General features: G+C 48.7%; 1 protein-coding gene across 3 annotated transcripts in view; it reads left to right on the forward strand.

The window, feature by feature from the left end:
- RELT (RELT TNF receptor) overlaps positions 1 to 13,243 on the forward strand; it is a 196,470-nt gene that overhangs the window by 126,843 nt on the left and 56,384 nt on the right. For all 3 annotated transcript variants that reach the window (XM_069640114.1, XM_069640116.1, XM_069640115.1), the window contains exons 4-6: positions 5,130 to 5,308; positions 6,415 to 6,500; positions 11,911 to 12,171. In XM_069640114.1, the coding sequence (XP_069496215.1) occupies positions 5,130 to 5,308; positions 6,415 to 6,500; positions 11,911 to 12,171 (526 nt within the window). The remainder of the gene's footprint in view (positions 1 to 5,129; positions 5,309 to 6,414; positions 6,501 to 11,910; positions 12,172 to 13,243) is intronic.

Genomic DNA, 13,243 nt, shown 5'->3' on the forward strand with positions numbered 1-13,243 from the left:
TAAATTCCCACACAGCGCTGCTTAGTGGGCATTTACAGATTTTGGGTGGGCTTTGCCCTGCTCAGGCCCTATTCTTTCTACGCCTCTGGGTAGATTGCCCACGTTTGAGACCAGGAGACTAAATATTCCGATCGGATAAGTCGATGTGCCTCAGGGAAGAACTCTGACGTGCTCTTAAACCGCCTTCCCGGCCACAGTTGAGTGATAGCACTTTAAAGGGGCCTGCGTGCTCTTTGTGACCTCATCACCCAGCACTTTGAAAGTTGGGACTTGTAGGCCCCTTATCATGGTGCAAAAAGGTAAACCTCCTAATGCTACTGTATTAAAACCAGGCCAACTGAGGGTGCCATGCATGGCTGTGCATTCTAGGGTGCCATGCATGCTCTGCATGCCAGCACTGGAGGGGTGGCAGAGTATTCTTTATAGTGTTTGCAATGCCAGCTAGCGAAGGAGCTTCTCTTGGTACAACTGCACCCAGTGCCCACATCCTTGCCTTCTTAGGGAAGAAGTGGCTTATCATGGCTGTGTTGCACGGGGCGGGAATGCCGCCATCTTCACAATCTGACACTGGGGTGGGCTGCTCAGGAGTACTGATGGAAAAACAATTGCATGGAAAATGTGTTAAACAATGGAAACCCCACAGTGCACGAGCAGTGGGGGTGCAAACTGCAAAATTATCAAACCAAAGGACTTATTTACAGGTGGGCAAAAGTATGAAGAATGCAAGGGCAAGGCTGGAGACCATGTACGTGCTTGCTTTAGACGTAGGCAAGGCGCCGCCTCGATGTCCCTCGGCTATTAGTGCGCTTTCCAAATCCAAATCCAAATAAATAAATAAAGGCTGGGTGCCCAAAAACACCAAAGTTTAAAATCCATCCAAGTCTTTGCTATATATGCATAATGGATGTTTATGAGGAAAATGTACTATCTATCTATCTATCTATCTATCTATCTACCTATCTAATCTATTTTTGTTTTTGTATAGCGCCCCATCACCCATGGGCTCATTAGATATCTTGAGGGCATTCTGGTTTTACTATTCGGTGGATGGGCAAGGCCAGGCTTCCAGGCGACTGATGGGCAGGCGGGCGTGTTTCCCTGCTTTTGCTCGTGCATTTCCCTTGGCACCTTTGACTGCAGTCTTTTGTGTTGAGCTGCCGTTGCTATTCGTTGGCAGGGGTTGTGTGGCTTGTATTTCAGTGCACAAAGCACATTGTCCCGCTACCGAACATTCCGTAACGGCCACACGCGTGACGACAGAACCTGCCCGTCCAGTGCCAAATCGAGGCTCCAATACAGACACTAGAATAAACATGTTTATACATGTGGACTCACATGTCACTCATGTGCAAGGGAATCACTTGATGAAATGTGTCAAAAACTATTATAAGACGTAAAGCAAAAATATAGAAACATATTTGAAGTCACATTAACCTTCTAGACTCATGTGTTAAGGGATGTGTACAGGCGCAGGCACACAATTCCCTTCTGAGTGCTTAGACAGAGATCTCAAGTTTCCCCAGGACGTGCATGAGAAAGTCATCCCGTGGGGTTTTTTTTGGGATTCTAGGATGGGATGGGTCCATGGTTGGGGGGAAACTTGAGAGCTCTGTATACATGGAAGACGATACAAAGGACAGGAAGCCTGTGACAGAGTTGGGAAAATGATCACTTTTCCATTCAACGGTGGTTCTTAGACAGCATTCTGGGGCAGTGGCAGTGCCAGGGTTGGATGGGGGTCAGGGGGGGGGTGCTGATCCCCTTGCTCCGCCCTGGTGCCCCGTGCCTGCCCAGTGCACGCCCCAGCTTCCCACTAGTGCACTATTATCCACCCCATCCACCCCGCACCAAAAGCTGCCTTCGCTAGTGTTCTGGGGGATTGGTAAAGTGCTTATCGCTGCCATCGAGCCGTTGGTTTTTCAGAGCAGTGATTGTTCTGTCCCTGGCCCTCCTTTCGGGTCGGTTACAACTGCATAAAGGTCCTTTTGAGGGGCTCCCATCTCATGCTTGCTTTGGCTTTTGTGAGTATTGTCCCCTATGCAGTTCCAGCGGAATGTTGTTCCATTGAACTTATGTCGCAAACTGCTCTGGCCCAGACACTTAGCAGTCTTTTTGATGTGGGTGATCTAATGATTCTTGAGGGTTGATAGATTGGTAGTTTTCATTTCCAGTCAGATACGGGTCCTTTCTTCTAATAGTTTTGTGTGTAATGTGGAGTGTTTTTAGGGGGATTTTTTTATCAATCAGCCACCACTTAAGGGATTTCAATGCTGATGAGATATGGTTATGTTTCTTTAGACCCAATATAGAAATAACAATGGGCCCGACGCTATTACAACCCGATCTGGCCCACTAGATCGGGTATTATTGCTGTTAGCACCCCTGGTTTTGAATCCGCAAACCCTGAGTGCTGATTGCAATTTGTTTTGTTTGAATGAAAGGGGATACCTTGTGTCTTCCCGCTCATTCAAACATACTACTTACCTAAGATGGACGCAATGGATCTGGAAGGCAGCCATGGATCTTCCATTTCCGATGCAGCCAACAGGAACACTGAACGGTAGCTGAATGAATCAGGTCACGGGGTGGGAAGGGACCGCAGATACGAGGGAAAGGGAGGGGATGGTGTGGGGGAAGATGGCGGAGCGGGGAAGCAGCCATTAAGCTGCTTGGAACTCGGGCTGAGATCGTAGGATTCAGTCTGCGGTCTGAGCAACTGAATTGGTTGCCTTTCCCACCTCGGTTGCTAACCTGAGTGGGCAAGGCCCATCCAAAATCTCTAAATGCCCACTCAGGAAAGCTGAGTGGGAATTTACATATGCTAACGTCACTGTGATGGGCACACACTTGTTAGACAATCCTGGCTACGCCACTGAGTCCACCTGGTCCTCTTTCTTCGGAGTTCGGCTACTTCCAATAGAAATATTGGATTGCACGTGTCATAATGCCAGGGAATGACAAGGACCCAATGAGCGGCTCAGTCTTGACACGAGGAAAATGATGCCCTTGTGAACCGCACCGCTTCAAATGTAGAAGGTCATTGGAGACTCCATTCGGATGGATGACGACTTCCATCATTATAACTATAATTGTTCTTTATGGATTGTTTTGGACTACTTGAAGTTTGATCAGATAGTTTATTATGTTTCTAGGAGTTCTACTGCTACCATGTGTATGGTCTCCAGGCACTCTGGCAGATAAAGGGGGATTGGGTTAAGTTAGTATGGAGAGTGTAAAAATGCAAGATAGCTGTGCTTTTGCACTGATACGCGCATATCAAACTGCCCTGAGGTCTGTGTGCGGGTCAGTTTCTAGGTGTTCTCCATCATGAGCTTCGAGGCATTTGTGTCTGAAGATGAGCCGTGAGTACCCGTGGTGCTAAGGTCTACTAGCCAGGACTGTGGTTTGTAGGTTGGTTGTAGAGGTGCAGTGTTCTGATGTTTGTTGGAAGGGGTGCTGAATTGCCATGTGTGGGCACTCTGAGACCTTGATGGGCACGTTGGGAAGGGATGCAGACAATCTTGAGAACACATGAAGCAGATCATAACATGCTATGTGGCAAGGCATAAAAAGGGCACGCATAAAAGGCAATGCACAACCGAGCATTGGAAGTCCTTTCAGCACATGAAGAGGGCCTAACAAGGCAAAACAACTTGGTGCCCTCCCAGCACTCATGCCACTGGCCTCTACAGCGCTCAAATTTCACATTTTCACTTTTTCCACTGTCAAACCCTAAGTCTCTCTCTTGGCTCTTTTTTCTCTCTTTCTCGCTCTGTTGCACTCTCTTGCTTCCCCGCTCTCTCTCTTAGTTGCACTCTCTTGCCTCCCCCCGCCTCTCTCTCTCTCTCTCTCTCTCTCTCTCAGATACATTGCACTCTATGTGCAACAGGGTCTGGGTTATGGCCCGGGAGGTGGGTGGGCAGTCTGGAAAATCCACTCATTGGCATAGGAGAAGTGATAATGGCTCTCGGTGGCATGAACCTTTGGTTCAGAGAAAGGGCCACCTGATGATTGCAAACCACAGGTTCCAAAATCATCTTCCTTGGTATGCTGGTGGGCACTCTGAGAGAGGTCTAGTTTGGGAGACCACTTTATATTCTAAAGAGCATTTTGCTGGCCTGGATTGCTATATACATACATGGTCACGAAAGCATCAAACACAGTCTTAATGAAATCGAAAATTAAGGACTTATTTTATATTGAGACAGATCCCAAGTAATCCAGCCTTGTATTTTCTAAGCATTCTGGTATTTGTAAATGTTGCTTTTACCATCATAACTTGAGAACTACATGCACCAGGATGCAAATAAAAAACAAGGCTTGGTGGGGTTGTTCTGCTTAACATGTGACAGCTTGAGATCTGTGTACATACTACTTAATTAAGCAATAGAAACCTCGGAGGGGGGCATTACCGGTCGGATAATGCCCCCGGGGTGATAGTTACAACCACGACCGAAGCTAGGTCTTTAACATAGGGGCATCCGACCGGTAATGCCCCCCCTCTGAGGGTTGTAAAGCTATTAGTACCCCGGCTCGTCGTACCAGGGTACTAATAGACATTATTGTCGAGTTGAGAAACGGCGGTGAAACCATTTCTCAACTTTAGAACAAAAGCAAAACAAATGGCTGCCAGGGATCGGGGAGGAGGGACTACATGTAGTCTCTTCTCCCTTTCTATTGCAGCCATTAAAATGAACGGAAGAAAAGTTAACAAACAAAATGGCCGCCATGGAAAGGTGCCAAGAGGACTCAGCGGGCCGTGAAGCTCTGGTCTTTGTCAGTCAGGTAAGGACCCGGCGAGGGCCAATCAGATTGTTTGTAACAATCTGATTGCCCCTATCCGGGGACTAATACCAGGTAATCCATTTTCAAGGCAGACCTATTTTTGGCATGTAGGAATTGAGGTGCTCTGCTATAGCACTAGACCACACCTCCTGCCTTGGAGGTGCAGATTGTTCTGTTGCCTATCTCGGGATTAATCTACTGTATCGCATCATCCCTTCCACCTGCACAGATGCAAACAATCGAGATGTGTATGGTTTCAAAAACCTCCTCAAGATCTGAGCAGCAGCAATTCTGTGAAGAAATATCAATGATGAATGTATTTTGATTTTGTTTGTTTCTTATAGGCCTGTGGATTCGGGAAAGGCGTAGGGGTGACCTGTCGTCCCTGTCCTGCAGGCTTTTTCTCAGATGCCTCAGGGACCGGTCCTTGCTTACCACACACCCAGTGCGAGACGGTGAAGAAGGTGCGGGTGCACCGTGGCACGGCCACCGTGGACAGCCAGTGTGGAGACTGCATGCCTGGGTATGTTTTGCACTCTCTCTTTTTTGCTGGTCCAGGATGTGTCTAGTATGGGTGCACTGAGCAGAGCAGGAAGGGAGCTGAGGGAGAAGTTAATTGTGAGTGTGTATGTTCAGAAAGTGTGAAAGCAGCAGATATGGACCAATAAGAAAGCGACCTGGCAGCTGGACAAGTACAGTGAGCTGGCTGCTTAAAACTGAATTTATGCCAAGGCAAAAAATGGAATGGCATTTCAAAACCCTCATTCAAGATGGGTCATAGTTCTACATCATTAATTGGGTTTATTTGCCAGTCCTAGGATGTGACCTGCTGTGTCTGTGGCATGGTTTACTGTGAGTAGGAGTGACCTGTTCTACTGGGCCTTGCCTGCAGTGTCTGGGTGCATGGTCTAGTTTGGTGGGCACAGCCTGTCATGTCAGGAGTATGGCATAGTATGCCAGAGATATGGTAAAAGCGGGGCATGACCTTGTTTGTCAGTGGCACAGCTGTTTGTGTCAGGTTATGGCCCATTTTGCCAGAGAGGCGGCCTGTTGTGTCAGGGGCCTTGTTTCTTTTAGTACAGGGGCATAAAGCCTGTTGTGTCGTGGGCCAGATCTAGGTTGTGAAGGGCATAGTTTATTGTGTCAGGGCACAAGGCTTAGTTTGTCAGAGGAAGAGCCTGTAGTGTTAGCCTATGGCCCAGTTTGTCAGGGGCCTATTGCATTGGTACAAGGGCACAGCCTGTTGTGTCAGAGTGCAGACCTAGTTATCAGCGACATTGTCTGGCGTGTCATGGTGTAGTTGGTCAGCTGCCTGGCCAGTAGTGTCAGGGGTGGGGGGTTACTGAGATTGTGAGGGGCTTAGTCAGTTGTGCCAAAGGCCACAACCTTGATTGTCAAAGGCATAGCCGGTTGTGCCAGGGATTAGGACCTCGTTCGCCAGAGGGCCACGGCCTGTTGGGTCATGGCATGGCCTAGTTTCTCAGAGGCATGGCCGTTGCAGTGCCTGAGGTGGGTGCGGTGAGGCCTAGTTCGTCAGGATGTGTCATATCATGGAATGCATGTAGCAGGAGAACATTGTGAGTTGGGAAACTGCGGGTGGCCGACACTGAATGCATCCTGATCTTGTAGGTTTTACGCACCTGCTGGAGAAGCCGGTGCTGTTGCCGAATGCCTTCCTTGTCACCGGGCCCCGCCGAACACCGCTGGATGTGAAGGTCAGTTGAAGATGAGTCCATGAAGCCTTTGGGGGGCCAATGGCCCTTTGCCAAAACGCAGTATTTTCGGTGGGGGCACGCACACACACACACAATGTCCTTTCTTCTCTGTTTCCGAATGACCGAATCTGTCTAGGGCTATGTCTTCTGCAAGCACGAGTTTAGATGTAAGGCCCACATCCAAATGAAGACCCCTTATCAAGAGATTCATGGCATACCCTGCATCCAACCGGTGGTGGTTGGGGTTCGGGGCAACCACATATGCCCCCCTGCACTGCAGGCTTTTCATGGGATTAGCTTGGGGCCCAATTCACAAAGATTTCATCCGGAGACGTAATGTTCACCTCAGATGTGCTGCCACCATCTCAGATCTGATTCACAAAGACTCCTACTGCAGCAAACCCCGAGCTGCAGGAAGCATCTCTGAGAAGCCCCTGAGCAAATGCTTGTGAAGGGCATCTGCACACGAGCATCTCACAGATGCTCTAGCCATCCCTGGGTTTGCTCCCGTTTTTGTCTCCTATCGTATAGTGTCGCATTTGTTTCTTATTTTTGCCTGGTATGGTATGGTTTATTTATAAAGCGCCTATACACAGGCAGTGCTTCAAAGCTCTCAAGGAGGGTGGGGACCTGGGGAAGAAACAACAATCACTCAGAGCCCTTGAAATTCTGACACGATAACAGTCTGCACAGGCAGAGTAAGTAAATAAGATACATTTAACAGTTTGGATGCAGCAAAGAGGCCTGAAGGCGATTCTGCAGTTTTTTCAAGTGCACATTAAGGGGTGAAGACAGGGGAGAACAGACAGACGATCTTCAGGCAGAGAAGCATTCAGATCGTGCAGGTGCAAGACAACTGCAGACTATTGCTTTTGTGGGCCTTGCAGCAATTTGAATTCACGTTATTTTACTGCTGCTGTGCATGTCTTGCTCTGTGAGCCCCTCGTTGTCCCCCTCAAGCATGTAAGTCGGGGCCCTTCACCCAAAACAACTAACCGCCAGTAAATGCGCTTGTGCCACGGGACGAGTTGTTCGCGCCACGTGAGAAGGACTGCCAAGAGCCGCACACTCGTCCCCTTTTTGTCTCCAGTCAAAGGTGGCTCTGTTCTGCTGCAGCAGACAAAAGAGCCCAGGCAACTCAAGGGTCCGTCTGATGCGGACCAGCGGTTCATAATCACGAGTTCCACTCTGGACGCTTGTCATGAACAAAGCTGTTGTTAACGGTGCCAGTGCTTCTGTCATCCCCATTCCCATTGAGTCCTATGGGACTCAATGGGAATGGAGATTTACATGTTTCCGGTGCCTGACTTCCAGGAACACCGGGCTTGTAATCCCCTGGTGTTTCTGTGGAGCCAGGCGCCGGAAAAAAATCACAACTCTGGCTCCTGCAAGAGAGGCGTTTCTATTTTTTTGTGACCAATTTAACACATTTTAATACATTTTAATAGCCTGTGTGGTCGGAGGGACAGGGCCACCAATATCGCCGTTTTAATTCTGAAAATATTTTTTTCTGAATAAAAATTGCAAACATAAGGTGGGTTACATAGCACCAATAAGAACACCGAACTACTGGGTACAGCATCTGCGTCCCTGCCTGCCGCAATATCAGGCTCTAGTAAGTCTCCAGCTCTGTCTGTGCTTGCTATGATTTCCCCTGGTGCCTGTAACGGGATCTTTGGAACTCTGCTAGAATGTTTCTATCCACCACTGAAAGCCGTTTGGGGCATGTGGGCGACCTGAATCCTGAGAGGGGTCATTGCCCGTGGAGCACGGCCATCCACATCTCTGGAAAAGTGATAGAGCGGGCCTCATCCCCTGCCAATGAAGTTGCCTGGTGGAGATTGGCCCATCCCTGCAAGCATTGCCTGTTGGACAACGTCATGAGGGTGGACATGGTTCTGGCATATAGACCCACTTAAGTCATCATTCTTAGCATCTCCCGCTAGTAAAAGCCCTTTGAGCCATGCCATTCAAACTATAAGTAGCAAGGGCAGTGCAGGGAGGGCCAACACCGGCTAGGGGGGCGCACACCTACCCTGTATGCCGGCAATGGCTTATGATTCATCCCATCCTCCACCACTATAGCTGTGTAGTGCCTTGAAGGAGGTGCCTTGAGCTGGTCATCGCAGGCCACATATGCATACAACACTGAAGGGTGCTGGCTGGAAGGTTTTTAATTAATCTTAACTGCTGCCTTTGCTCTGAGCAACACCCCAGGCCCTATTCTTTCAGCCTGCCTTGCCATTACAGAAGGGGAAAGACGATATACAGATCAGGCTTGGCCCTGCCCCAAAATGGGCAGTTCTGCCCAAAACTGCTAGGCCACATCCCTTCTACAGGAATTCACAAGGAACCCACCCATATTTTAGGCCTCCTTGTAGGGTGACCAGACATCCTGGTTTTTCTGGGACTGTCCTGGTTTTTGCTGCTGTGTCCCTCTTTCTCAAGATTATGTTTCCATTGGAAACTGCAGTGATCCCGGTTTTTGGTAGTCAGTCTACATAGCTAACAGGCGTGAATGCACAATCTGCAACTTAAGATAGTGTTAGTTTGTGATAAATTAATTATAATATGTGTTTATTTGAACAGTAACACTTAAACTCCATTCTCCTCCAACCGCTACTGAAGTGTAGTGCCTGGAGGGCCACTTTCAAAAAGTCCTACTTTTATGTTAGTTGCCCTGTCCTGGTTTTTTACTTTTTAAATCTGATCACCCTACCCGTTTGGCATCAGCGTTGGAGAGTGGCTTCGTCTCTAGGCAGAGCAGGACTGGGACCGCCATTTTGTATGTCCATCTTTCTCTATCAGTTACAGCTAAACTGAAATTCGTTTCAACTCATTTGGCTGTCAACTAGCATGACTGCAGCCCTTGAACAATGTGTTGCACGTTTCTCCCTTCCTTCCTACTCTGTCCCCCGCTGGAGTCACAGTTGCACTACTTTTTTGGTACACTTCTGTCAGTGGCTGGATCTGCCACTGACTACAACGCTGGAGATTCACAGAGGCTGTCCTGGCCCTCTTTCTCGCAAGGAAAAAGAGGGTCAGCCTGTGCGCGGACCAACATGAGCGCGAGGCCAAGTGCAGCTGCACATTCTGCCCTTGCCTAGCGCTGACCCTCTTGCTCCCGAGGAAAAAGAGGGTCAGCCTCTGTGCGGCGCAAAATGAGTGTGAGGTCAAGTGCAGCTGCACATTCTGCCCTTGCCTAGCGCTGACCCTCTTGCTCCCGAGGAAAAAGAGGGTCAGCCTCTGTGCGGCGCTAAATGAGTGTGAGGTCAAGTGCAGCTGCACATTCTGCCCATGCCTAGCGCTGACCCTCTTGCTCCCGAGGAAAAAGAGGGTCAGCCTCTGTGCGGCGCTAAATGAGTGTGAGGTCAAGTGCAGCTGCACATTCTGCCCTTGCCTAGCGCTGACCCTCTTGCTCCCGAGGAAAAAGAGGGTCAGCCTCTGTGCGGCGCTAAATGAGTGTGAGGTCAAGTGCAGCTGCACATTCTGCCCATGCCTAGCGCTGACCCTCTTGCTCCCGAGGAAAAAGAGGGTCAGCCTCTGTGCGGCGCTAAATGAGTGTGAGGTCAAGTGCAGCTGCACTTGCCTAGCGCTGACCCTCTTTCTCACAAAGAAAAAGCGGGTCAGCCTCTGTGCGGCGCAAAATGAGTGTGAGGTCAAGTGCAGCTGCACATTCTGCCCTTGCCTAGCGCTGACCCTCTTGCTCCCGAGGAAAAAGATGGTCAGCCTGTGCGCCGACCAACATGAGCGCGAGGCCAAGTGCAGCTGCACATTCTGCCCTTGCCTAGCGCTGACCCTCTTGCTCCCGAGGAAAAAGAGGGTCAGCCTCTGTGCGGCGCAAAATGAGTGTGAGGTCAAGTGCAGCTGCACATTCTGCCCTTGCCTAGCGCTGACCCTCTTTCTCACAAAGAAAAAGAGGGTCAGCCTGTGCGCGTGGCAACATGAGCGCGAGGCCAAGGGCTGGCCCTGCCTGTGTTTTGTCAGGGCTTGCCAAGGGAATCTGGAGTGGGGGAGATGGGCATCACGCACACATAAACCTGTAGTGGCAATAACAGCCCTTTGCATAACAGATGCATGCCAGTATTCCGCGCTGAATGAAGAACAAGAGATTTACCTCTATTCAGTTGTCACTGAAATGCAGAGCAGCTGTGAGGCCAACCTAGATTTACAGTAAATAAAACAGGAATGTGTGTGTTCTCAGCACGCCAGTAGCACACAACGGTTCAAAAGGCACCCCTCGTTCAAGTGACTCTGACTTCTCAAGTAGGGGAGATCTGCTGAGCTGTCGGGCAAGAAGGTTGCTAGAGGCGTGATGGAACTGTGGAGGGCGGTAAGGAAGGGGTAAAACCAATGTACGAATTACAATCCGATTTGATTCAGGAAGAAAAAGGCAGGGGGGAAGGATGGTTAGGGCGGAAAAAGTCATGAGGCACTAACTGATGAGATGAATGAAGCAAGGAGGAGAGTGTGTGCAGGAAAAAGAATGAGAGTGAACTCTGGGGTGAAAGAATAGAACTGTACCAAGACATTTGAGGAGCTAGGAAAGATGGAAGACTCAAATACAGTATCAAATGAGCCAAGCAGAGGGGAGGAACAGAAGAGGCGGAGGTAGAGCGGAGGACATGCATGATTAATTAAAAGTGGGATGATAAACTAAGGCATTGAAGGAATCCTCGAGAGGGTACGACGTCCTTTCATCACGAGATGTTTTTTCGCAGGGTTTTTTACTGTGGCTTTTTTAACAAAAAAAACTCATCTGCATTTTTAGGGGGGTTAGAAAAATATATATTTGGGGTGTGAGTGTTCGGGGCTATATAAAAAAATAAAGGGGACAGGGTCTTTGGGGGATCCCCCAAAAATAAAAAAATTCAATTCGTTTTTTCGGTAAAAAATCTGCGGTAATAAAAACATGAATAAACATCCCACGATGAAATGACATGTAACCCTAGAGAGGGTGCATCGGGGAAGCTGGCAAAGAAAGAAAGCAGGAAAAAGGATTTTAGAGAAAAACAACGTTGAAGGAAGCATTCCGGGGGTAGGCAATGAGTAGAGAGGGTGTTGGGGGTGGTTGATAATGAAGCATAGGAAGGGGCTGAGGAGAATTTAAGGAAAGTAAAAGTTACATTAATGGAAAAGTCTAATGTAAACAATGCAGACGAGGTAGAAATGTCCAAGAACCACCAATTTAAAAATAAATACACGATGATCGACAAACTTCTTGCAGAAGTAATGAAGGCCCATGCGCCTCTTGTCTGGCATCCTTCCTGTCCTAACCATTCCACACTCCACTGCCAACTTGGGGTGGCAGAGGGCACAATCTGTCTCTCTCTCTCTCTCTCTTGCCCATGTGTCTGGACTTTGGTTCTTCATGCTGTGCTCTCTCTCTCTCTGTTTTGCCCCCCCCCAGGATTCAGAGCTTTGCCCGATCGGCCCCAAAGGTCTGCCAACACCATGGTGAAACGAGAGACCAAAGTGGCAATCAATGGGACGCAGGCTGGCGGCCTGGAGGAATCTGGCACCGAGTACGCCGTGCTGGCCATTGTGCCAGTCTTCTGCCTGATGGGTCTTCTGGGCATCCTACTCTGCAACCTGCTGAAGAAGAAGGGCTACCACTGCACGTCCCAGAAGCAGCTGGACGAGGAGTCCACCCTGGCCGCGGAGAAGGCGGGTAAGGCGGCAAACACAGCACGGGACTGGCCCATACAATTTTCTCGGGCAAAAAGTGGCCAACAGTTGCAAATGGCAATTAATTACTTTTGGGACACTGTTTGAATAGTAACCAAGGGGGAGTTTTTTAAAAAAAATAAAGTGTGATGCAAATTGTTCATTTTAAAGAATATTTATTCAGCAACACTGGTCAAAACTACTAGCCGCAGAGTGAATTAACTCATCAAACAGGCCCCCTTTGACCAAAAAAACAGACCCACACTAGCATTTTGTGTTTTTGGTTCGGCCCTGGGCCTATTGCCCTATCGGCCAGTCCGAGCCTGGCGAGATGGCATGAAGCAAAAACGGGTGCTTGTACTGGTACTGTGACCCGGAGGCCTTCACCTCTGCGGCACACTGTCACTCCAGGGTAGCAGATAATACACGAAGGAGGAGTCTCAATAATGGAAGCCTCTTCCTCAAAATAACGCCGACCATGAGTTCCTTGTCAGCATCCTTGAAATCGATAAAAGTAACATACCAACGTTCTGTAATGTTTTTATTTTAACTTTTTGGGAATTTCATGAATTTAAAACTAGGAATCTGCAAGTGGTGTGAAATTATTTCATTTAAATGCTGAAAGGTCCTTTAAAATAGTTAGCTAGAATTAGCTAGGATTGCTGTTGTGCCACTATCGTGCAGTGCAGGCAGGTGTTGTGGGTGACGTCGGCAAGGTTGAGAAGGGCACTTTTGTGGCAGCACAGCAGGTGTGTGGGAGTCTCAGTGAATATTAATTGGGTGGTTGTTTGTGTACGTGTTCTATGCATGCAGAGAGCAGTAAGGTGTCTGCTTAGTAGTGCATGCAGCACGCAGGCCACTAAGCCCATACTAAGAAACCATGCATTTTTCTTAAAGTTTTTTTTTCCTCTTCACATTAAGCATCTGCACAAGCACAGCAGAAAAGGGGGCGCATCTTTTCGATTCACACACTATAGCTGTCTCCCCTGCAGACATGTTGCCCCTACTTACCTGCTTGCTGCCTTCTGGTCCCTCATTGCTTTTCAATTGCTTCGGGAGACTCCCTGAGGTGCAAT

Source organism: Ambystoma mexicanum, chromosome 7q, assembly GCF_040938575.1.
Source record: "Ambystoma mexicanum isolate Mex_15411 chromosome 7q, UKY_AmexF1_1, whole genome shotgun sequence".
NCBI classification, from domain to species: Eukaryota; Metazoa; Chordata; class Amphibia; order Caudata; family Ambystomatidae; genus Ambystoma; species Ambystoma mexicanum.